Source organism: Pipistrellus kuhlii, unplaced genomic scaffold (assembly GCF_014108245.1).
Source record: "Pipistrellus kuhlii isolate mPipKuh1 unplaced genomic scaffold, mPipKuh1.p scaffold_m20_p_5, whole genome shotgun sequence".
Lineage (NCBI taxonomy): Eukaryota > Metazoa > Chordata > Mammalia > Chiroptera > Vespertilionidae > Pipistrellus > Pipistrellus kuhlii.
Window position 1 is genome coordinate 47446107 of NW_023425551.1, and position 26218 is coordinate 47472324.

At 38.1% G+C, this 26218-nt stretch overlaps 2 protein-coding genes across 10 annotated transcripts in view; both read right to left on the reverse strand.

Moving 5' to 3' along the window:
- Positions 1-9322, reverse strand: part of LOC118705585 (cytochrome b5 reductase 4) — a 53085-nt gene extending 43763 nt beyond the window's left edge. For 3 of the 9 annotated variants that reach the window (XM_036414469.2, XM_036414476.2, XM_036414471.2), the window contains exons 1-2: positions 9094-9320; positions 4377-4530 (exon numbers count right to left, since the gene is read on the reverse strand). In XM_036414469.2, the coding sequence (XP_036270362.1) occupies positions 4377-4530; positions 9094-9168 (229 nt within the window). In that variant the 5' untranslated portion in view covers positions 9169-9320. Of the gene's footprint in view, positions 1-4376; positions 4531-9093 lie in introns of all 9 variants that reach the window. The other 6 variants (XM_036414474.2, XM_036414472.2, XM_036414473.2 and 3 more) reach the window with 4 other exon arrangements.
- A 948-nt stretch (positions 9323-10270) lies between these two features.
- Positions 10271-17152, reverse strand: RIPPLY2 (ripply transcriptional repressor 2). Its single transcript, XM_036414477.2, has 4 exons — positions 16050-17152; positions 15760-15847; positions 15410-15465; positions 10271-11888 (listed from the first exon to the last, which is right to left on the reverse strand). The coding sequence occupies exons 1-4, from the start codon at positions 16133-16135 to the stop codon at positions 11741-11743; spliced, it is 378 nt and encodes a 125-aa protein (XP_036270370.2). The 5' UTR covers positions 16136-17152; the 3' UTR covers positions 10271-11740.
- Positions 17153-26218: the final 9066 nt, after the last annotated feature.

The window sequence follows — 26218 nt, forward strand, 5'->3', positions numbered from 1 at the left end:
TTTATATAACGTCACAATACAATGTTACAATTTTTGCTTTAAATAGTCATGCATTTTTTAAAGGGAAAAAAGTATTTTTATCTCTTTACTCAGATATTTACCATTTCCTAAAGATCTAAACTTCCATCTGGTGTCATTACCTTTCAACCTGATCAACTTTCTTCAAAATGTAACTGACTGCTCAGAATGTTGGTTAATTTTTAATGCTTTTACTGGTAAATTTCCTTTTAGTTTATTGTTTTTCCTAATACTAATAAGGTCACATAAGATGATCTTTGGTAGTTTTGCCCAGATGACCTTCGGAAGTACTCAGAGACCCTTTATCACATTCTGTTTAAATTATTCTGTGCCCTGAGTAGGAGGCAGAGGACATGGCCACTGGGGAAGTGACAAAAGTACTAAGAAAACTCAGCCCCCGGGGCTCAGGTGCATAGGACCTGCCTAAGACAGGGGCTAAAATACGACAATTGCAAAACATCTTCTGCCCCAAGTCTTGCACCAAGTAACAAGCAAGAGCAGTCTGCCACTGGGAGAAGAGCAAGAGCATAAAGAGAGAACCTGCCCAGGTATATAGAGCAAGCTGAAAGCTAAGAGTAGAACAGGGACAATGAGAAAAATCCTCTAGCAGTGCTGGACCCATACAAAACACAAGGTAGCAATAACCCACTGTTGAAGGAATTTGAGGTCTGTGGTGCACTGATGTTATCAATAGCAACAATAAACACCAAACCCAGCTCAGCAACTAACTAGACTAAATCAACTTAATTGTCTGCCAGGAAAGTATACCTAATTCTGAGTATAAATTTTACTATTCTTCGATATGCAATGTGTAACACTCAACCAAAAATTATAAGATGCATTTTTACAAAAGATAAAACAACCCAGTCAAGAGGGGAAAAAGCAATACAATAGAGATGCTGCAATGTTGGAACTATCAGATAGGGGCATTAAAATAACTATAATTAATATCCTAAAAGACTATCTGAAAATGTGGATGACATTTTACAGATGGGAAAGTTCAGCAGAGATAAAAATAAGTATAAAAAAGTCTAATGAAAATACTAAAAATAAAAAACATGATATCAGGTCCAGCCGGTGTGGCTCAGATGGTTGAGAGTCATCCCATGCACCATTTGTTATGTTAATCTCTTTAAAAGGTAAGTGACTGTCTAAAACAAACATGATAACATGTTGTGAGATTTATAACATGTACAAGTAAAATGAATAACAGTGCAAGACATAGGAGAGTGAAATAGAAGTATATAAGGTTCTTACACTGCATGTGAGATGGTATAATATTGGTAAGTAAAAATGTGTATCATAAACTTAGAATGACTACTAAAATGAAGACAAAGATATGAAGAATACATTAACAATGTAAATAAAATGAATTCATCAAAATATAATGAAGATGTTATCAACAATGAGTAAATTCAGGCAGGTAAAGGGTTTATGGCTGCATAACTCTTGCAGCTTTTTTTGTAAGTCTGAAACTTTTTTCAAAATAAAGAATTTAGTTTAAAATATTTAATGACAAAATGGCCCTTAAGCAATCTTAATTATTTAGCCAATCCCACAGTGTGAAAACCCCCAAAAAGGAAATATGAAGCTGTACAAAGGAAATAGAACATATGATCCCTTCAGGCTACAGCTCACATTCTAAAATGAGGCTCAAAAAAAATGGCCATTAATATATATTAGAAAAATACCAACCTATTTAAAGTCACTTTGTCTGGGGTCACAATCAGACCTCTAATTTACTAGTATATGACAATCAGTATGAAGAGAAATCAAAGCAAGTTCATTTCTTGGAGAACTTGATCCACTAAATTTTTAAAATAGGGCCACCAATCTATTGATTGTAATCAACTATTTCTAAATATCATTTATTCAAATGGATTACTGGGCAAGCCACATTTCCTATCATCCTCATTAAAATCAAAGATTATACCATGCTGCAAATGATGATTTCACAACACATCATTACCCACAGTGACTACATACTACAGTAAAATATATTACTGAAAAAGTCTGATTTAGATTCTTTTCTTTTTTTAACAATGAAGTGTTGTTTTTTTTAAAAATATATTTTTATTGATTTTTTACAGAGAGAAAGAGAGAGGGATAGAGAGTTAGAAACATCGATCAGCTGCCTCCTGCACACCCCCTACTGGGGATGTGCCCATAACCAAGGTACATGCCCTTGACCGGAATCAAACCTGGGACCTTTCAGTCCACAGGCCAAAGCTCTATCCACTGAGCCAAACCGGTTTTGGCCTGATTTAGATTCTATAGAACTCTCACACATGAGCAATTAGATGTTTGCTCAAAGCTTTACATGTTTGTAAATCACTTTTAGTTCTTAAGAGGGAGAAAAAGCAATAAGGGAGAAAACCACAAAAGCACGAATAAGTGGGAAATTTAACAAAGATTTTGAAAAAGCAATCTTTCTCCCACCCATCCCCTTAATGTTTTAACTCCTACTGCATTAAAGAAATTACAAACTTTACAGAAAATGGTAAGAATTGAGTGAATTAGAAACTCCGTATTACCTTCCTTAGAGAATACCCACATTTCAGAGTTTATACAATTAAGGCTGTTGCCAGCCAAGTACTCTTCTCACACTTCATTTTTAAGAACATGACCCGACTTGGCAGAAATACTCCTATATCTCCCCAAAAAGAAAAGTCCCCAAAATATTATCTATAAAAATTACTTCGTGAAGAGACCAACTGTGCCTCCCACAGCCCAGTCAGCTGAATTTTAACCTGATTTAAAAATGGGTCAGTTGTTAAAGTAAATAAAAAATTTAAAACTTAAAAAAAAAAGATACTATAATACTTTGCTTCTCAACTCTACAGGTTTGATTAAAACTCGAGTCCAAACATTATTTCTGACCTGTAAAACTAAAGTTGGCACACATGCCCCCTTTAAGGTATTATTAATATTTTAAATTAGAACAGCCACGATAATTACGTTTAGTCATGCACTTTCTTTTACTTCCATTTAGGATCCTGTTAGAAATTACAGTAACCTGTCTCACATTCATCCTATAACTCTTCACTGTCTTTGTCAACATCCTGGTTCACCTACCGCCATCTGAACTTCTGTACGGAGCTAAATGCCTTCCTAGTCTCATTTCAACTGACTACACCGCCACCAAACTGATCTTCCCAAGGCACACTCGGATCACACTGTCCCCACATTCAAAAACCTCCCGTAACTCACAGCACTGTCTAAGAACACATTCCTCAGCCTGGCTTTCAAGGTCCTCCACAACCTGGCCTAACATTCTTTTGTAGTCCTCTTTCTTATAGTTCTCCACCAGTTAGCTAACCAAGCTCCAGCACATACCTCAGACTTTCCTGGGTCTGTTCTCCTGTTAAGACCTTTCCCTCTATTTGGATGTACTTCCTCCTCATTTCCTGTTGAAATCCTGTCCGTCACTTCAAAGATCATCTCTACCATGAAGTGTCTCTGGTTTTCCTAACCCACATGCCTCCCTCTCTTCAATCTCATACCACTTTCTTTACAGCCCTCTGAGGGCACTTCACTCAGACTTGTCTAATAGTCATTTATCTTCTCCTACTACAGTTGAAACTCTAAGGCAGGGCCTGTATGGAATATAGGTTAGTGTAATTAGTATGACTGACAATACACCTAAATTATACAACAACAAATTTGCAATTGTGGTAATAGCAATAAATGACACATTTTCAACAGAGAATAACGGACATATTTAACCACGTCTGAGTGACTCGAGAACATTGCTATGGAGGCCTATTGTTACACTTCTGTGCCCTTTTATTATTTCGCTCCAATCTAGATGTCAGGCTGTTAGATACCATAAAGTCTGCTTTTACCAGCCACCCTCTTACATTCCTGCTCACCTTCTTTAATCCACTAATTTCTAATTTGAAGCTTCTAAATTGCTATAGGCTAGAAAAATCAGGTAACTAATATTGCTAGAAACATACTTTAAATAATAAAGATGGCTATAAATGAGAACTAAAGATCGGGCTTTAATATGGGCTTTTGATTTACTTTAGATTCTCAGAGACATTTTTCTGACAGAATTCTGTTATAAAGCACTAAAGTGGAACACTATTCTTTATAAACTAGGTGTTACAGAGTAATTTTACTACTTTGGTATTAAATTGCCTGGCAAACACTTCTTTTCTTTAAAAGAGGACATAGTGTGGATACTATATAAATTGGTAAAGAAGGAAGAAATACTGCCCAAATTTGGAATTATAAAACTTATTACCCAGCATAGGGCACATTTTTATTATCTACTTGTGAATCAAATAACAGGAAGCATTACAACAGGAAGGCTCACCCAACGTTTTTTGCAGTACTTCATAAATACCACCTACCTCTTATGCATATCCAACAATCATCTTTTGTGTTGTGTTTTTTAAGTTCTTCTTCAGTTACTTCAATTAACCTGCCTTTTAATCCTGTTAAGTCCTTTCCACTTTTGGTCAGTCTAATCCAATCCATAAGACTTCTGCCCTGTTTTAGAGGTACCTAAAAAAGGAACAGGGAAGAATTATATGTGGCTTCTTCAAGTTAGTTGCTTTTTCTTTCCTCCTGCTGCTTGTCTTCAGGCTACTTCATTACTCTTATTCCCATTCAAAAGAATAAGAAAATGCAAATCTAACAATTTTACAAATATTCCTTACAGCTTTAGGAGACTGTCAAAATCATTTTCTTACAACAAGAATTATAGACAGAACATTATATAAAATTCCTGGGCTATGAGGCAGGGCTTAGAAATTCTGTCACACAAATGTTCATCATAATGGTAACATGAACTGTATTAATTGTGGAGTCAGAAAACAGCTTTTGGTCCTGGCTCTGTCACTAATATGTTATAGTCACTTACAATTTAGACCAAAATTTCTTTGCCTTAAAAATCAAGAGAGATTGACAGAAAAAAATATAAACAACTGGCTAAAATTGTGTGTTTTTTTTTTTGTATTGTCAGTATACACAGAACACTGGAAATCACTAAGCAGCAATTAATTTTCCAAGAATTCACTGAAAAACAAAGGTTATCAAATAATGGAAAATAACACTGTAACACTATAAGCAAGGGACTGGTAAATCAGCCCATGCCTGCTTCCATATAGCCCTTGAGCTAAGGATAATTTTTACATGGGTGGTGGTGAAGAGACTGAATACTTATGTGGACCTCAAAGTCTAACATATTTATTATCTGGCCCTTTGCAGAAAAGTTTACCTACCCTTGCCCAGATGATTTATAATGGGATGTTTGGTTTCTTGTATTTGTGTTTGTGTTTTTCCCCAAAATAAATTTTTAAAACTTTTAGATGAGAGGTATTTATTAGTGTTCTAACCAGTTAAGACAACCCAGTAGAAACTTTCCAGACATCCCTATGAAGTAGGACTTGTAGAGTAACTATTGTAGTTTGTAACATGGGACCAGAGGGATGTTTAATGAAAAAGCAGACACATTCAAGAAAGTTTATTGTTAGAGACTGAATGTTTGTGCCTCCCAACCCTCAGCCAAATCCTTATGTTGACATCCTAAACTGTAATGTGATGGTAATTAGGAAGTGAGGCTTTTGGTAGGTGATGTGGTAGTATCTTCATGAATGGGATCAAGGTCCTTATAAAAGAGGCCTGGAAGAGATGCCTCATCCCTTTGAAGACAGGGGAAAAGTCAGCTATGAAACAGGAATGAGGCCTTCATGAGACACAGAATTGGCCATTGGCTAGTAGAGCATTGATCTTGAACTTCCCAGCCTGCAGAACCTTGAGAAATAAATTTCTATTGTTTATCTGCCTCCTGGCCAATGGTATGTTGTTATAGCAGCCAAAACAGCTAAGACATGTATATACCCCACTCCCATGAGTCTTACCTATTTCAGGCATTTATTTACCCCCAAAATAACCAAGTTTACAGGTCTATGGTGCCTTTCCAATTTTACATTCCTTCCTATCAACCTACATCATCTCATCTTACCATCACTGGATCTTTCTAAGTCTTCTGTTCCCAATAAACAAAGTAAAGTATAATATTTTGATCTTTCCCATCCCAAACCAAATTCACTTGTCTCTCTTGTCTGTGTGGATTCCATACTCTACATGGTAGTAGTTAAAAGCAATCTTTTGAAAATGCCAAACTAATCATGGGCCCTCCCTCTTCCTTTGATGGCTCCCCAGATTACCTTATAATGATGCCTCTAAATTTCCTATAGTGGTTACCTCACTAGCTCCATGGTTTAACTTTTACTCCTTCCCATTTATATGTTTTAGCTAAATGGGAAAATGGAAACAGACTCCTTGACTGTGATGAAACACTTGCTCCATGCCTGGATCTCCACCACAGACATCATTTCCTCCAGAAGCCTTCTCTGACCCCAACTTATCATAACACACTATTGCAGTATTTATGGCATTTATAACTGCCTGTTTACTAGTCCATGAAGCCTACTAGACTAAACTCCTTGAAAATAGAGACCTATCTGTAGAATAAGGTTGGTTCTCAGTAAATATTTATTTACTAGTGTTAGTAGAAATATAATAGCTATCAAATACTGAGTGCATACTTTAGCCAGGCACTGTGCTAAGGATTGTACACAACAATCCTTGATATTAAATAAAAGATGAGAGGTATTTAGTTACATTTACTGAGTGCTTTCAGTATATCAAGACTGTGCTATGAGAAACATTATCTCGTTTAATCTTATAAACAACCCTATAAAATGGGTACTGTCATTCCATTTACACCTGAGTCAAAAAGGTTAAGTAGTAGAGCTGGGAAAAGAATCTGGGTCTTGGGTCTTTCTCGTTCGGAAGTCTGTACTTGCCCAGCTGGTGTTGCTCAGTGGTTGAGCATCGACTCATGAACCAGGAGGTCGCAGTTTGATTCCCAATTGGGGCAGATGCCTGGGTTTTGGGCTCAATCCAGTGGAAGATATGCAGGAGGCAGCCAATTGATGATTCTCTCTCATCATTGATGTTTCTATCTCTCCCTATCTATCCCTTCCACTCTGAAATCAATAAAAACATTTTTTTAAGTCTGTGCTTTTTAATTATTATGATATACAATCTCCCCAACTAGGTTCTATTTCTCAGTCTACCCATTTCATACAATCCTGACACAGCTTCTAACATGTTCAAGAGTAGCTTGTTTCACAAAGGAAGAAAAAAAACAAACACAATCTTATCTTCCCTTTGAGTTGCACAATAATCTTATTTTGTTCTCTTTTTGGACCCAAAGATTCACTCTTGCCATCACCACCTGTGAATCTTTTGTCTTTGCCTCTAAATTGTGTCCTTTAAATTGATATAGAGAAGATGATTAGTAGCTTAAATGGAGAAGGGCAGAAACTTATAACCTAATTCATAAATTCTTTCTCTGGGAAAACAGAGAAGAGAATACAGTTGGGGCCAGGAGGATCACTGCCTGGATGAGGAAACAGTGACACAGTCTGTAAGCTGAAGCTTTATTTTATAGTCAGAGCACACAAAGCAAAACAAGGGGAGTGGTCAACATGTTCACAATGTTCTTGCCAGTTTCTTACTCAAGCCTTGTTTTGGCAGCACTTGCGGCACCTCCCACAGACTATCTATGAACAAGGGAGTACTAAGGTCAAGATTAATTGTGCTAGGAGGGCTCTGCCTTTCAAGCTGGGTCTTTTATGTGGCCCTGCGACAGGTCAGTCCGAGGCTTGACCCTATAGCCCCTCCTTACAGCTTAAGAAGAGAAACAGGTCAGATATCAAGGAAGAGGGGGCAAATAATTAAATGGCTGGATGATATGTGGAGCAATAAATAAAAAACCACAGCCACCGAGTCACATCACATCAAGCCTGTAAGATCTAAGGCAACATTCTTCACCAGATTCCTTTTCTGTGAAATGGAGATAACAAATGCACGCATGCACTTCATAGGATCATTGTAAAGATTAAACGGGTTAATACAAGTAAAGCATTGAGAACATTTAGAACATACATGGCCATCAGTAAGCATTGAATAAATCTCGGCTGTACTATTACTATAGTTGGGTTTACAGATTTCTGAAAAGCTAATGAAAGGTACAGATCCCTGAGTCCATAATTCAGATCTAGAGTCAAACTCCAGGTCTTAGTGGAGGGGAAAAAAAAAAATTATATATATATATATATTTTTATATATATGGAGAAAGAGAGAGAGAGATCCCAAATGATGCTGAGACCCAAGAGCCCAGAAATGAAAAAGGAGTGGTCCAAGCAGGTGGAAGTCTCAAAAACAAAACACAATGAGGTTACAGAATGAGGAACTAACAAATAACAAGAGCTAGCAATTCATGTTGCAATGAGCAAAGGAGACGATTTTATCAAGTTTTGCAAATGCAAAATACATTTGTATTCCACCTGTTGTTAACAGTAACTTATGTTCAACAAAAACTTAAAGAGTATATTCGCTTCAAAGTCATCAAGTGTTATCAGTAGAAAAGGCAGTGGTTAAAACACACACATACACACACACACACACACACACACACAAAACAAAAACAAAAACTGAAGTATCATGGAAGAAAGAAGGGCAGTATGACTTCGATAAGTCTCGGTACACTGGAGGTTTGCAGACAGGTGGTCTCCCTTCTCCCATCTCCCCTAGCTCGGGGAGTCCCCGCCCACCCCTGCAGGGATGGTCACTTCTCACTGTCCCCACCGCCCAACCTTTCCCCTCCGCTGGACCCCACACCACTGAGAACTTCCTCAGAAAGAGAACAAAGGGCCAGAGAGGAGGATAGGTTGAGGGAAGAAAGCTAATCCTCAATCCCTTCGTCAGGAAGCACAGGGCCAGGCCTATCGCTTACATGTGAATGTCGTTCGCGGGGAGACATGGAAGAGGGAACTGACAGATCGGGATAAAGGCTGGGAAGGAGAGCGCCTAGGAGGTGAGAGGGAGGTTAGGAGAGTTGGAGGGCTGGAGGCAGCATGGGATCAGGAAGAGGAAAAGGAAAAGGAACTAGGAAAGAAAGGGCCGACTGTTAGGACTGGGGTTGGGAGAACGGAGGAAGCGGAGAACGGGCTGAGCGGTAACACAAAACGCCCGCGGGTGCCGGCCGCTTACCTTGCTACGCCCCCCGGAGGCGACGCGCTGCTGCGAGCTGGGGGCGGGGAAGGCCTGAGACGGGATGTTCAGCATCCTGGACCCAGGCCCGGGCCCCGCCCGGGGTCCGCCGCTGGACAGGATCGCTAGGCTGGACCCCTCCGGGATTACACCTCCCGCTCCGGCTCTGGGGCCGGGCAGAGGCCGAGGCCCCGACCCACTTCCGGGGTCGCCCGGGGTGAGGCGCGCCGTGACGCAGCACGTCGAGCCGCCGGGGGCGGGGCCAACGTGATGGACAGGGAGGTAGCTGGGGAGGGGCCGGGGAGGGGGGACGGAGTACGCATGCACCATTAGTTCTGCCTGAACTTCAGCACCTCAGGGACGTGACAGCTATTCTGCTTAAGATAAAGAGAGTGAAACTGTTCCTTAGCCTTGGTGCTGACCGAGTCTAAGACGAAATGCTTGCAGACACACCCACGAGTGTCTGTCCACTGTGAAACAAGCTCTACTAGCATTATACAACTTAGAATTTTGATTTCTCTGAAACCCTCTCCTCTAAGGCACCAAGCTGTACAGGAAGGAGAAGCTTTAAAAGCCAAGGTGTCAAATGCAAACAGCCACACTCCTGTGGGGTGAAGAGAAAACTTCTCCTTTAAGAACCCTAGCTAATGACTGACTTTATGAGTCAAAGGCATTAGTAAAGTCTTCTGCTCCATTCACCTGTTTATGAGTTTTTCCTCTTCATCTAACTTCCTGCCTTCCCTGAAAAATACAAGGAATTGTATACTGATGCAGCTCACCCCCAATTGCAGTATGTAAGAGTCAGGTACCTCTGCATTAGAAAGGCCTTATGCAAGGTACTTTAGTCTATCAATCCCTCAGTTTCCCATCTGCATAATGAATTTATGTTTTAGTAAGGATTAAATGAGATGATGTAAAATGTATAAGACAGTGCCTGGTCAAAGGAAGGCCCTCATACTTATCATTGGGTATACAAATTAATTTGTATTTTCTTAAATTCTGAATGCATGGCATCATGTAAATATGCACTCTTTGGTGGCACCCAGATTTTTTCATTCAGCATGATGATTTTGAGATACATCATATTATAGTGGGGGGATAAGGACACATATGTAATACTTAATCAATAAAGAAAAAAATAAAAGAAGGCACTCAATAAATGGCAGTAGTTCTTCAATCTATTCCAACATATTGATGAGAAGCACAAACACCAAGTACGCAAACAAAAAAAAGTCTTTAAACCTCAAGGTTTCAGATTGGAGACCTGGTGTGTATTTTCCTTGGGGAACACACACATCCTGAGGACAGAATGCAGTGAAGGGAGAAAGTTTTCAGAAGAAATATAGTTCTAAATAACTCTCCACATCCTTATTCCATTAATAATTTTTCCTGAGTGTGAACTATGGTTTGAACTTGCCCTATTTTAATTGCCTTGTTTTTAAAGTGCCTGTAAATTAATGTCTGTTATTTTTTTTTCTTCAATTAGAAAAGAAAGTGAGGGGATATAAGTAGCCATTCAAGTAAGAGGCATTTCTTAGATATATAACCAATCACAGACCTTTACCTCTGCTAATTATCATTCTGAAATATCGCAGAAACATTCTTTATTTGCAATTGAAATGTATATTGTGAAAAAAATTGTATTTGAGCTAAAAGGAACTTCATTCATTTCTATAATTTATTCTGTTACCTTTACCTTGCAAAGTACTCTTTTTCTCTCACATTAAAATAATTGTATTCTTCTATAAATCTACATTAAAACAATAATCACTGAGAATTTCTTATTTCTCTTTCCATAAGAAAATAATTTCATGAAAATATCAGAGCAGAAAACTAGAGCAAAGGAAAGTGATATTGTTGGAGAATGTTTCTTATCTGCCCAAATTCTCCCTTGGACAGAAAGTAGAAAAAATACTATCAAACTCTGACCTTTCGGCTGCCCTTTTTAGACTCCATTTAAGTAATGCCCATTTAATCATTTTAATTTTGAGTATTCCTCAATGTACTGCCATAAGTATTGAACACCCATGCTATTTTACTATTGGATTTAAGGACAGCAGAAGAGTATTAAAGAGAGAATTGCTTGACTCATCATTCCTTTAAAATGCCTAAAATTTAATAGTCCTGATACTAATTACCATTCTCAATTACAGACAATGATTTAAAATGCTATTCACCATCTGCTAGCAAATACATAACAATAATTGTAATTGGGACATAAGGTGATTTTCTTCATTATCAAATAATATTCATCTGTAACTATAATATCCAATGGAAATCAATAGGAAATAGTAGATGTTACAAGATTTAGTTTTAAAATATTGTTATTCTATGCAAAAATATAACTAAATATTTACAAAATTATTACTGAAGATAAACTTCCTAGTTTGAGATCAAAATGATCTTTTGTAAGCTCCAAATGTTTACAGTACAATCAAGATATTTGCAAATGGCACATACTTTTAAATTCCAGCATTTAATAACAGTGTAGGGATTTTTTAAAAAGGCCCAACTACTATAGTACTTACAAAATATTCATTTTATTAATAATTTACATACAAATAAATAAATTTAAAGAATTATGATACATTTGCACACTAAATTAAAATCCTACAACTGCTTATATCATCAAAAGCAACTAATCAGATTAATTTTCACACATCAGTTCCTCAATTTCATCTTCACTATCAGAATCTTCATAAAATGAAATTGTGGCTTGAATTGGAAAATTTTTCAGGAGAGCTTCTGCTTCTTGATATAAGTAATCATAACACTTTGATTTTGGCCAAAATAGTCTGAAAAAAGCAGACAACATAATACACTTTATCTTTTTTATATTTAGAATCTTTATACTCATGAAATGTTCAAAGTCAAGAACTCCATGTATTTTTAACAATTAATTTATACCCTTAAACACAGTCTTAAGATAATAGGTTTAAAAGTGCTACTTTCACAGCTTTGATAGAGTCTACTTGCCAAAGTATCAATAACTGATTGATTATTTTAAATCTTTATCCAAGTTGTAAATTGAGTCAAACAAATGCACATTGAACCCTGTGTAAACCTAAGATCAATATTTAGCTTACTTCAGGCATTATAGACATATTTATTCTTTTTTCCTTTTTTATTTTTTAAAAAATATATTTTATTGATTTTTTTACAGAGAAAAAGGGAAAGAGATAGAGAATTAGAAACATCGATGAGAGAGAAACATCAATCAGCTGCCTCCTGCACACTCCCCACTGGGGATGTGCCCGCAACCAAGGTACATGCCCTTGACCGGAATGGAACCCGGGACCCCTCAGTCCGCAGGCTGAAGCTCTATCCACTGAGCCAAACCGGTTTCAGCGATATATTTATTCTTTAACAAAACAGCAACAGGCTTGTCTTCAAATTTCCAAATTTCTTAGGGGAGAAAAATGAATCCTACTGTTACATTAAAATTTCTGACAGACACCTTAAAAACACACACACACACACACACACACACACACACACACACGCAATAAAATGTTATGCCCTTATAGAAATTACCTAGAATCTTGCTTAAAGCTCACACATTTAACTCTTACAGAAGTAGCCAATGTAAGTTTAGAAAAGTACAAAAAGCAATATTTTTAAAAGTTTGCTTATGCACTCACATCTTGAGGTATACCAAAGCTACCTCTGAGCCCAATCTTGATTCCATCTCCCTTCGCTTTCCCCATCCAATTAAATTTGGGACACAATATTGAGAATGAGAATGACACTGGTTTCATACAAATAATTCGCATGTAAACATGTTTATCTCATAATTTCAAATTTTTGAAAAATACCAAACTTGCCATCTGATCTATTCGTTTTCATCCACGGAAAGGAAAAGAGCAGGGATAAGGCTGAATGTCCAACAACAGTGTAGTCATTTCAGTGTAACTAGCCCATGAAGTCATGTAATAGAGTGACTCTAACAAAGAGATGGTACATTATGCTCAGTATACTCCATTTTAAAAGGAAAAAAAAAAAGGCAATGTAGTTTATAATTGTTTTAGCAATGTGGTACAAAATAGTTAATAACATTGATGTCAAATTATTAACTATTAATGATGCAGTCATTCAATAGATATTTCAGTGCTTTCTTATGCCGGATATAACTCATAATTCAAAGAGGAATAAATCACAATTCTTACCCTCAAGAAGTTGATAATTGGGTAAAAAGAATTAGAAACATGCAATACTACTCAAGATAGAAAATTTTTAAAGTAAAATAAACTTAAGAGAAGTACAAACATAATTCTATAGTAGTTCAGAATAGGAAAGAATTGCTGATATATGAAACAAATTGATTTTTTAATGTGTTACTGGAATTGCTCAACCCAAAGAAGCTTGTTCAATTGCTATCATATCCTCCCCAGAATGTCTCATTGGCCATTTTTCTTCCAGGCTCCCCATACATTCCTGAATTCCCCCTTCTGAATAAGTCTTCTCTGTCTCCTTTGTGGAGCTTCTTTCTTTATATACAGGTTAGGTGTTGGCTTTCCCTTATGGTTTATCACAAGTGATCATCTCCCTTCTTTGACTTCCCAGAATGACCTGACCCATTGCCATGATCTCTCCAACTGTTCATTTACCAAAACTCCCAAGTCTGCCTTTCCACTTAAGAACTTGATGATGAGTCCCTGAATTATATATGCAATTCCCTAATGGACATTGCCACTGGGATGCCCTGTAGGCACATTAAATACATTAAATACCATAAATGGAAACTGGACCCATTATCTTGCTTCCCAAATCTGTTTTAGCCCTAATTTCAATATATTAATACAGCATTCAACCTGGTCATCAGCCACAAACTTGAGAGCCATTCTGTCTTTTTACCTCTTCTTCATCTACCATAGCCATTATAAGCCTAAACCTCCTGTCACCTAGCTATACCCTAAACTCACCCAGTCCCATTCCACCTCCAAAGCCTGAGAATGGCTCCTTATCATTATTGTCTGAACAGCAGCAACGACTTCCAATTTCACATTGGCATCCTAAGACTACTAGTATATACCATTTCCTCTGTGATTTTTTCTGAAATATAAGTCTGATCACACTACTCTTCTGGTTAAAATCCTTTGAGTGATCCCCAATACTACCTACAGGACCAGGACAAAACTCTGTATCAAGGTGCACAAGATCTGGCCGCTGGCTTCCCAAATTCCAGCAACTTGATGCTCACAGAGGAGCCATGCTGTCCCATGGCCCTGTTATCTCTCTCCCTATGTTGTTTCTTCTGGCCCTGCCTTCCCCACCTGCAGACATTTGGCTGACTTAAAGACCACAACCTATAATACACTTCCCTGACTCTTCCCCACTCCCTGAAGTGTAACATTGACCAAATTGAACTCTCTCACAACACTTCCCAGGGCCCCCTGATCATTTTTTCCCCCTGTGTCCTGCACTAGTGCTAGCACACGGTAGGAAATTAAGCAACATGTTATTTATAAACACATACATATTCTACAAATTTCATATAGCTCGTCACCTAACAGCTCTCTGAAGCAGGCAAACTGCAAAAGATATCAATTCTGTCTCTAGTTGGCAAGTTGTCACTCAATGATAATTAGAAAATTATTTTGTGGGGGCAGAGTATGCATAGAATGATAATGATATCTTGAAAGTTTTGATACCAGAATAAAAGCTACAGAGAATCCTACAGAAAGGCGGGCCTCCTGTGATTAGAATAGGAAACTAGCTCCTCATTGTGATGCCCTACAACTTGTGATCCCTTTTATGACCCTTAGGGACCTTTAGAATGTTCATCACATTTCTATTTTCTCCTCTGGGTGGCAAGCTCACTTTGCTCCATTTGCTAGAAAACTGCAACTGTGAACATCTTCCTTCCTTCTGGTTTGCAGGAGAATAAGAATATACTAGTGCACACTTTGCCTGGCGTGAAGTCAATTGCATTGGGACCCCTGGAACTTAAAAAACAAACAACTTTTGCAGGCACACGATGTCAACGTTCAACTTTTACTGTATCATCATTCACTCTCCCTATTTGTACAAGATTCCTTAAGCTTTTACTGATTTAACAGATCTTCTAAGGGAGAGTGTGAGCGCCTACATTTTTCATTTCCATGAGTAAAAGACCCCTGGGATTGGGAAGACAAAGTAACCCTGAAGATACTATCTACAGGATTTTCCAACAGAAAAAAAAAAAAGAAAAAAAAAAAAAAAAAAAAAAAAAAAAGAAAAAAAGGCAGGACCAGCTGCTGAGCTGGGCTATGCAAAGTCTCTGGCTCTCTCCAGGGGCTGGAGCAGCAGGAGACCTTAGATTTGGCCTGTCACTCACCTGACTGGGTGTCTGTATCGAGAAAGCTTTCCAAAGGCTTCGGTCATCCAGGGCATCTGGGGACGTACGGAGATGAATCAGAGTTATCACTCTCCTTTTTCTAGAATCTGGAAACCCGCGCGCGGCCAAGCGTCCCTCGCGCCCTCAGGGCTCTCTGCAAGCCTCGCTTTTGGCCCGATCCCCGTGTCGCAATTGCTCTCATCAGCAACAGCACGGCCACGGGTAGGACCACAGGCCCGAGCGCGATCGTAAGCGAGGGGCTGGCCGGGCGCGTGTCTCCCTCGGGCCCGCGTCCACAGCCCCGGAGTGGCCCCTCCGGGGGCGCGGCCAGACACGCGCGGCTCACTCACCACCTCCCCGGCGCGGTGCGGGGCGCCCTCCTCCTCCTCCTCCTGCTTTCCTCGCGCGTCCACCCACGGCCTCCAGAAGCCTCCGGATCTGCGGGGTGGGGAGCAAAGGCGCGCACAGGAGCCGTGAGCCCAGGCTCGGCAGAACCGATCGCAGGCGAGCGTGGACCGCGGGGAAGCGGAGGTGGGGAGGGGAGGGGAGTGGAGGGCGGGGGCGGAGTGGAGGAGCTGGAGAGGCACGGGCTGGGCCGGAGGGATGCGGGAAAGGAAGTGCAGGGCGGTCAGGGCGGTACCCGGAGTCCGCGCTCCCGGGGCGCGAGGGGCCGTCGGGGGCCGCGGGCTGCAGGCGGCAGCGGTGCGCGCGCTCCGCGGTCTCCATGGCGCAGCGGGCTCCTGCCAGCTCCTGGGAAAGCCTGCCCCTTCCTTCACCAGCCGGGCCCGGGCCCCGCGCAGCTTATATAGCCTCCCCAGGCCTGCCGCCCATGGAGGGGTTCGCTCCCTCCCCGCCCCTCTCGGCCCCCATCGCCGCCGCAAAAACAAAAAGGCTGCGCGCGAAGGCAAAACGAGCTGGACCCGGGTGTGAACGCGTGGTGCAGCTCCCAAATGGCCCGGGAAGGGGTTTGTCGAGCGAGTGTTAATCGCTCTTTCACACATGGCTCCGGAGAGAAAAACAACATTCGCCCGAGCAGCCCATTTCCAAGTGAAAAGATTAGGAGGGGATAAAATTAAGGGATTCTACACGTTTTGTGTATTTCTGCAAATGGGCCAAGTGGCTGGTAATGAATGCTTGGCTCACCCAAGTCTCCAGGCTTTTTGGCCTTGGGCAAATGAAACGAGTTCTGCACCCCGTGCTGGAAAAATGGAAGGCGAATGCATAGAAAGGAATGGCCTTAACTTCTCTTTCCAGCATGATACAAGATGGGTGAATGAATGGGCCCCTTATAAAAAGAATATCTGTGTTCATACATCTGCCTATTATTATTTGAAGATTAATACGAAATTCAGAAGAGATAAATGGTACAACCTTAAATGTTCTAACCAAAGGGCCAGAAATAGAAGTCATAATACAATGTCGTGAAATTTCCCAACATATTATTTGTCCCCTGATGACAAGTCTTGAGTTTTACCTATAGAATTCTGTCTCTAGTTGGCAGTTTGTCACTCAATGATAATTAGAAAATTATTTTGTGGGGGCAGAGTATGCATAGAATGATAATGATATCTTGAAAGCTATGATATGGGGCAAGTTAGTCAACTTCTCTGTGACCTGTTTCTCTTGTTTAAATCACCCCTCAGGCACTACAGAGGTTCCTCAAGTGTGATAAGTGTCGTGTTTCAAAGGAGAGATGATATATAAATGCCATATTTTTCCAAAATGTTTTAAATATTAGAGCTGACTTCCGCTTAAAAGTTGAGGATAAAAAATAAACTTTGAATCTACATATAGTGTCTCTGCTATTCATTCAGTTACTCATAAGAAAAGAATCCATTGGGTTAATATCTAAGGCCTATTAGGAAAGTGAGATACAGTTTGCTTCATATAATGAAATCTGTAATGAGATGTACTTAGTGTCTGTTTCAATGCCCTAGATTCTAGGGCCTAGAACAGTGATTTTCAACCCTTTTCACCTCATGGCAAACATAAACTATGAAAAGTTTATGGCACACTAATAAATGTGTGTTTTTTCCAATCTAACAACAAAAAAATAGGTCTAATTTTGATTCATTCACACCAGATAGCTATTGTTGTGTTGGCTGTAGTCATTTTTTTTTTAATGTGACACTCTAAAGATAAAGAGGTCAGTGCCTCTGACTAAATAGGCACTGACCTCTTTATCTTGCACTCTATTAACAAATAAAAAACAACATCAAATCATCTGACCTGAAAAAAAAAATAACTCAGAAGTGATCTAATAGATTTTAGAAAGCTTAATAACACATAGGTGGAGAAGGCACCCAGGGGACAATCAGAAACATAAGGTCTAGAGGCCAGCAGGGAGTTTAGGCTAAAGATTTAGATGGAATCATAATAGACTAGGTGGCAACTAAAACTCTAGGAATTGATTGGTATTCCCAGATAAACTTTGTAGCTTGAAAACAGAACCAAGGACAGAGCTCTGGAGAGCAACATTTAATTGTAAACTGAGAAAGTATGAAAAATAAGTAAATAAAATAAATAAACAAAACAACTATGATCTCACTGAAAAGGGATGGTGAAGTTGGAAAAGGTACATTTGTGGAGCAGGTATGGTGGAAAACTGGAATGAAAGAATTTCAACAAGGAAGGAAAGGTCCAAGACATTAAGTGTCACCAAGGGGTCAACAAGATAAGGATATGTGTTAATTGAATTAGGCAATTAAGGAGTTTAAGTGACTTTAAAACAACATATTGCTTGTATGCAGATAGAAGCTTTTTTTTTTTTTTGTAAGCTGAACTGTAGAGGTAAAGAAATAAAAACAAGGGATGCTACCCTTTGAAGGGGAAAAAAGAATGAGAAGGAAAATTCTGAGTCAATAGAGGGAGTTTCTTTTTTAGGGTGCAAGAAAGAATAAGATAATGAGAGGAGGCAGGAGAACAGAGCCTCTAGAGAGAAGGGACTGGATGATGTCTTATGGTCCCCTAGGAGGAAGGAAGAAATGAGGTTAGTAGCCCTGAGGAAGATTCTTATGTGTCAGAGAATGTGCATTAGTGATATACAATGATCTATATATTATATAGAAAAGCCTAAGTGAACATCCAACCATCAGACTGTCTCCCTGGTGGCACAATGACCACCAGAAGGCAGATACCCTGACCAGTAGCTATGATGCGCACTGACCACCAGGGGGCAGAGGCTCAGAGCAGGAGCTGCCAAGCTGCGGTGACTTGGCAACTGAGGTTCTTAGGTGACCCACCCAGAACCAGAGAGGAGGGAGCCTGATTCCAGGGTGTGTCACCTGAGAATTGCCCTCTCACAATCTGGGACCGCTCAGGGGATGTCAGCGAGCCAGTTTTGGCCTGATCCCCGCAGGTCAGGCTGGGGGCCCCCACTGCACAAATCCGTGCACCAGGCCGCTAGTGTGTATATAAATGGTATATAAATGATGCAATTCATGTCTAGGAACCCTGGGTAAACAAGCTTAATCAAATATGGTATGGAAGAATGTTATAATGTGAGAGAACATCAATTGTCTTGAAATCATGAAAAACAAAATAGTGCATTACTAAAAAGAAAAAGGAAAAATCAATTGATAAATATATGGCAAGATTGACCAAGTTTAGCTAGACTAGGAAATATAAATACGGATTAATAGAGCTAGAAAATCCCAAATTTTCTATTTGTAAATTCTGTTTATGCCACCTATTTACACACGTGTTGAAACTGGCTTCCAGTGTGGGCAGGCCAATATTACTTATTCATGCTACATTTTAAATTTGTTTCAGAATTCTATGTGGTCCCCTCAGTGTATTTAAAATTGAGATATAATTGCCAAAACCGGTTTGGCTCAGTGGATAGAGCATTGGCTTGTGGACCAAAGGGTCCCAGGTTTGACTCAGGTCAAGGGCATGTACCTTGGTTGTGGACACATCCCCAGTGGGGGGGGGGTGCGGGAGGCAACTGATCGATATTTCTAACTCTCTGCCCCTCTCTCTTCCTCTCTGTAAAAAATTAATAAAAAATATTTTAAAAAATAAAAATGAATAAAATTGAGATATAATTGACATATAACATTATAATCATTTCATGTATAGTGATTTGATATTTGTATATTTTGTATATATTGCAAATGATCATTACAGGAAGTCTAGTTAACATCCATCACCATGCCAATTGTAAATTCTATTTCTTATGATGAGAAATTTTAAAACTTACTTTCTTAACAACTTCCAAACATGCAATAGAATATTACTAGCTATAGGCACCAGGCTATACATTACATGCCTGGGACTTCTTTTATAACTGAAAGTTTGTATCTTTTTACCACCTTCACCCATTCCACTCACCCCCACTCCCTGCCTCTCTCTGGTAACAACTAATCTATTCTCTATATCTGAGTTTGGTGCTTTGTTTTGCTTTATAAATTCCAAATATAAGTGAGATCCTTTTTATAGTGTCCCTGTTTGGTTTTGGTAACAGGGTAACATGAGTTTGGAAGTATTAACTCCTCTTCTATTTTTGGAACATATTTATTCTCTAAATGTTCAGAAGAGTTCACTAGTGAAGCTATCTTGGTTCTGGACTTTAGTTTGTTGAGAGCTTTATCTTCTTACTAGTCAATCTGTTCATATTTTGTTTCTTCATGGTTCAGTGTACATACTTTTGTAGGAAAATTAATCATTTGTCTCTGAATGCCAACAGAGTTAAGTTTATTAACATTTTAACATTTTATTCCAAATATATTATTTTTATGCAGAAAAGTTATGAAAAAAATCCAATACAAAACTCTAAACTTAATATGCATAAGGGATCTTTTTGGGAGTGATAGAAATGTCTAACATTGGATTGGTGTGATTGGTACACAACTCTATAACTTACTAAACACCATTACCCTGAGCAATTAAAATGGGTGCATTTTATGGTGGGCAAAGCACACCTCAAAATAAAAACTTCAAATATGACATTAAAGGATTTCTAACCACACTCAGTCTGGGCTTGAAGAACTAAACACCACAATCAAATTCAAGCCCATTTTAAATATTCCTGAGGTGTAGGTTTTTAAGAACATGCAACTTTGGAAGGAAAGTGGTTGTTGTAATGTCTATTAGAACTTTAGAATTGGTTTGAAGGCCTCTATTGCATTTACACTGGTCTCCAGACAGCTCTTAGGTAGTTTTACTGCAGGGCAATCTCCCTGACGCTCCATGTTGGATGTTCTGGTCAGAGCAGGTTCTTTAGAAAAGATTGTATTGGGGCTGCAATAAGGAGCTAGGCCTCCAACTATTGAGTGCAGGGACAAACCATCTGTCAGGTCTTTGTCAGTGAGGTCTCCACTATGGTGGGTTCGCCAGAACTCAGGAGCTCACAAGGAGGCCAGTGCAATAGGAGCATTTGCATCCCCCTAACTTGGGATTGAATTAAAGAGCAAGTTATTAGGAATCTTATTTTGCATCACGAAAAAGTTAACACATGAATGTATTCTAAAGTTATTAGTAAGCTAATATATCTCCCCCCCCTCCCCATTAAAATTGGAAGGGAATTTCTGTGGTCAACATTTTATGCTAAAAAAATCTCATTTGAGATCATTGATTTAATCGAAGTCTTTTTTTTTTTTTTTTTCAATTTGAAGATCAGATTCTTAGCGAAAGGTGGCTTTCCAAGCTTCAGGCACTTGAGAATCTTCCCAGGTTTAAGTAAAGATAACAGTTGTGGTACAAACTGCTTGGAACGGAGCAAAGCTAGCGTGTGTTGTTTTAAGCCAAGAAGGTGCTCACAGATGGCTCAGAGAGAGATTTAGCAAGTCTGTGCTAATCACACTCATACATGGGAATATCTCCATTGAAAACAGCCACATTTCCTTACCCTTCAAGTAATTTTCTTACTTGGTTAATAACAACAATTACATATATTATTAAAAGGCCTGAAGTAGTCCATGCTTTATGTTATAGTTACAGGTGGGTGTATATTATTAAAACCACAATGAGACTCCTGAGGCAACTCCAATGCCAAGTATATTGAAGGTACAAAATATTTGCAGATTTGTACAAAAAAACTACTATGAGTTCTTGATGGCTTCACTTCTAGACATTTCTAAACTTCTGTGCTGGTCCCAAACAGGTTCATTTTTCATACCTAATAAGCTATAAAAAATAAAAAATGTAGGAATATATCATTTGACATAAAAGAAATTTTCCTATATTTTACTGTTTACCACATTTGACAACTTATGTTAAGTATCTGTTAACTATTCAATTTTAATATTGTATGTTATTAAATATCAATGCCAAAACGTAATAAACATCAGGGTTTGGTTTTAAATTTTGCTTTCAGATATAGCATAAAATAGAGATAATTCAGAAGAGAAATCTAGACTCAAATATCTATTGATCAACCACTACGTGCCAGACACTGTATTAAGCTTTGTGCATACAGTATAGAATAAGACCAACGTATTTTCCAGCTCTCATAGTGTTTATATTCTAAATGGGAAACAGAAAATAAACAAATGCAAAAGGAGATAATTACGGATTTGCAAGAGTGCTATGGAAAGAATTAGAAGAGCGATTTAATACGAAGTAATTAGAGGAGGCCTCTTTTAAACAGGGTGGCCACGCAGAGCCTCTGAAGAGAGGACATTCAAACTAAGACATGGAAAAAAAAAAAAACTAACACAATTTCTAACTGATCTATAAACCATTCCTGCTATATAGCCAGACAACACAAAATCATAGCAGAAAATATGCACCTTCCTGAAGTTGGCTCATACTATTAGGGGGAGACCACACAGCTGGTATGTAGGTAGGTTGTTCCATAAAGTAAAGTACATATTGACAAGTATTTTTTTTTGTATTTGTTTCTGATTTGTACTCATTATGTAGAAAACTTATTGTACTTAAAAATTAAATTTATATTCTTTAAATATGCGAATGGCTCCCGGTTTAATTGGAAGCCAAATTTTAACTGAAAGCATTAAGTTTAAAAGGTGTGGTACTATAATATGTCAGCAATGACATAGGCATGATAATTTAAGTAAGAAAACAGAATGTAGTAGACTGAGGTTGAGTAAAATTTATTTTCTGTTGTTATTAAATGAGATATATATGGAATTTACAGAAGATTAAAAGTTAATAATGAACTGTCAATGAAGATTTAAGAAAATGAGACTTCCTATGCTGCTAGAAATTCAATGACTAATGATTAACTGAAAGAAAAGGAAAAAAACCAAAAACAGGCAAGTATAATTTTTATAAAACTTCTCTGAAACGTTCCCATTATTCCATAATAGCCTCGCTACTATGATGAGAAATTTCAGTTGTCATGATTGTGTAACAACCTACTGGTTGCCAATCCTCTAGTTATTCTCCACTTCCCCCCGCCCCCATTCTTGCTAAAAGCATATGTTGGTCTTATTCTATACTGAATGCACAATTTTGTGTAGATATGAAGAAATCAAGTGCTTTTGGAAAAGCTAGGCCCTTCCACAAACACAAAGAGAGAATCATGACTGGCCTATGCCAATCATGGCAACCTCATTCCTCTTGCCACTGATTGGTTTGAGCAATCATGTGAACTTATTCTGATCAGTGATTTTTGAAAAGGAGTCAGTGATAGATTGCCAGTGTGATTGTGGGAAAAGTATTTCTTGCTGCCTAAAAGAAAAGCATCTAAGGAAACATATCACTCCTCCATGTTATACCTTTTGATCTTGTATTTACATTTGATATCAGGATTTTGAGCTAACGAAAGTTTACATGAGCCAAGATCCTGAAACTAGCAGGTTGGAAGGATGTAAAGACACTGGAATATTCTGATGTTGCAGAGCCTATCAAATAACCATCTGTGGAAACATCTAACATCTGGACTTCTTCTATCAGAATATAAATTTTCGTATTTTACTTTTAACCTCTGTTAGGTTAATTTTAGTTATTTCCAGTTATATAAATCTTCATTAAGTGACTGGTTTGATTCTCAGGTAGTCTTTACTAGATTAACTGAACATACTCTTTTGTAATCTAATTGTATAATTTATTTGGTATTTCAATATACATATGTCAAACTACTCTCTGCACCAACAGGCAAAATTTTCACAATGCCATGTTCCATTTTGTAAATACAAATTGTCATCATTATATTATTGACCCTTAAAATCCTCATTGTAGAGAAAATACTACTTAGTTCTTTATTTTGAAAATTAAATTTACCAAGCAGGGTAGTACTATCTAAGACAGTGGTTCTCACACATTTTAGTCTCAGGACCTTTTTTAACTATTAAAATATATTGAGGATAATTATTTCAAAACAAAAAGCTAAAATAAAATTTACCGAGGGCCCCCAAAACCTTTGGTTTATGTAGATTATACCTATCAATATTTACTATCTTCAAAATTAAAAGTGAGAATATTTTAAATTGCATATTCTTATTAATTTCTTTGCATATTAACATAAATATATATTTACCTAAAAATATGTTCTCCAGAATTGATTTTTTTGCACATCTCTTTAATGTTTGGCTTAATAAAAGAAGATTGGATTCTCATTTCTGCTCTGCATTCAGTCTCTTGCAATATGTTGTCTTGGATGCAGTGCATGGAGAAAAGCTGGCCACAGGCAGATATAGCTGGAAAAGGAAGCATTTTGTGGACTTATCTGCATTCTAGAAGTTCCCCAGGAGCCCTGCACACTAATGAACCACTGACCTAAATTAATATAGGCTTCACTGATAAGACTTTAAGAAGCCATGTTGTTTTGCCTTTCATCATCAGGTAGTCAGAAGCAAATACAGCAGATTAAAGAGTTAGGTCCAATCCTCGGTCTCCTCAGGAAAATATTACTATCCATAATGAATGTAGTTGGCTTAGTCTATCTTATCTTTAAAAATTACTGAAAGTAAATTCAGGGGAAGACTGAAATGAGAAGACATGAGCTCAGAATTAATTGTGAAATGCTATATCTTGTAGTGACTAGTGTTCTTCAACAATTTTGGGATGCTCATCCTAAAAGCTTTGCCGGGTACACTTCTTCCCTGCTCCTTGAAGTCAGGTGTGGTCATGTGACTTCTTTGGCCAATAGAATGTGAGTGGAAATGACACATCATTTGGCCAATAAAATGTGAATGGAAGCTCTAAAAACCAATTAGCAATTTGTTATGTTCCCTACCCCCCTGTCTAAATGGAGGAGAGTCCATCAGCTCGAATGAGGACAAAATGGAGCAGGGCCCTCTGCTGACCAGGAGAAAACGTTTGTTGTTTTAAAGTAGTGAGATTTTTGGAGTTGCTTGTTCCTTTGGCATAACTCAGCCTGATTCACTTTACTTTATGATACATTAATGCAGAATGCTATGAAAGCAAATCATAAAATAATATAATCATAAAATTAAAATCAATATAATATTATAAAAAATCTCTCTATAATTTTAACAAGTTGGAATACCAGATCAAATTTATCTTTGATCAAATATGTATACAGAAAGAAATATATTTATTGTGATCTTTGAAGCAAATTGCTGAAATCAAAGCAATACTAAGTTGGGATGTATTTCTAATGTTGCTATAGGCAACATTTTAGAGTTGTTTTTATTTAAAAGTATCTTCATTTATTCTAAAATATTCATCAACTGAAACTATGTGAAGCGTCTATTAGGTTCTAGAGAGAAACATTGCTGGGATCCATGCTCATGAAGTGAACCATCTCCTGAAAATTTCTTAGAAATTATGAGTCCACATCAGATCTTAGCTCTTTATTTAAAACAAAACAAAAACCAGTCTGGCCGGTGTGGTTCAGTGATTGAATATCAGCCTATGAACCAGGAGGTCACAGTTCGATTCCCAGTTAGTTCCCATTCAGGACTGGGTTGCAGGCTCAGTTCCCAGTATGGGATGAGCAGGAGGCAGCCAATTAATGATTTCTCTCTCATCATTGATATTTCTATCTCTCTCTCCCTCCCTCTTCCACTCTGAAATCAATTATACATATTTTAATTTAATTTAATATAATTTAATTTAATTTCAATTTAATATAAATTGAAACTCAAATTAGCACTGATTTAAACAAAATGAAAGTTTCTTTTTCTCACATATAAAATAATCTACCAGGTTTGTTATGACAGCTCTTTGTATTCAGGGACATACAGTTTCCTTCTCTCTTTCTATTCCACTATCCTTAGGGTATGGAATGTGCCTTTATTGCCCAAGGCAGCTGCTAGAGATCCTGGCATCACATCTATAGTCCAGGTAATACTATGGTAGAAGAGACAAAGAAGAGGCAAAGGGCCTATGACTGATGTCTTTTGAGGAGGTATCTTGGAAGTTGCCTTTTAACTTTAATTTTTAGTCTCTTTGGTCAGAATTTAATCACATAACCACACCTAGCTGCAAGAAAAACTGGAGAATTAATCTTTTATTATAAGCTACCCTATAGCCTTACTTAAAAAAAAAATCAGGAGATTTGTTACCAAGAAAAAATTAATATTTATATAGCTACTAACAGATTCAGCCACACTTTGTTCAATAGCAGGTACTACAGGAAATATTATCAGAAGAATAATTCATAAACTAGTTGGCTTCCTGTTTCATATACTCAGATACAGTGGGCTCTGGGAGGCTGGATCTATCTTGCCTTTGATCATAGCACTGGGTATGGTTTAAAATCAAATTTTTTTTATAAGTTTGGAAAGGAGATATGACAGGTAAATTAGTCTACAGGGATCCCTCTTAATCACTGAGTGCTACCTGGAGAAGATTATGTTCAGGAGGAAATCTTTTGTTCATAGTATATTGTTTTTATAAATTTTAATGTTGTGTCATTTTAAACTTATGAAAAGGTGC

What these genes read in the sequence shown, in the direction of transcription:
- RIPPLY2 (XM_036414477.2), bottom strand. Translation starts at nt 16,135, where the DNA reads ATGGAGACCGCGGAGCGCGCGCACCGCTGCCGCCTGCAGCCCGCGGCC. An exon ending in CCCGGGAGCGCGGACTCCGG is followed by an intron (nt 15,848 to 16,049) that starts GTACCGCCCTGA and finishes CCCACCCCGCAG; the next exon opens with ATCCGGAGGCTTCTGGAGGC. An exon ending in CGATACAGACACCCAGTCAG is followed by an intron (nt 11,889 to 15,409) that starts GTGAGTGACAGG and finishes TGCTTTTTTCAG; the next exon opens with ACTATTTTGGCCAAAATCAA.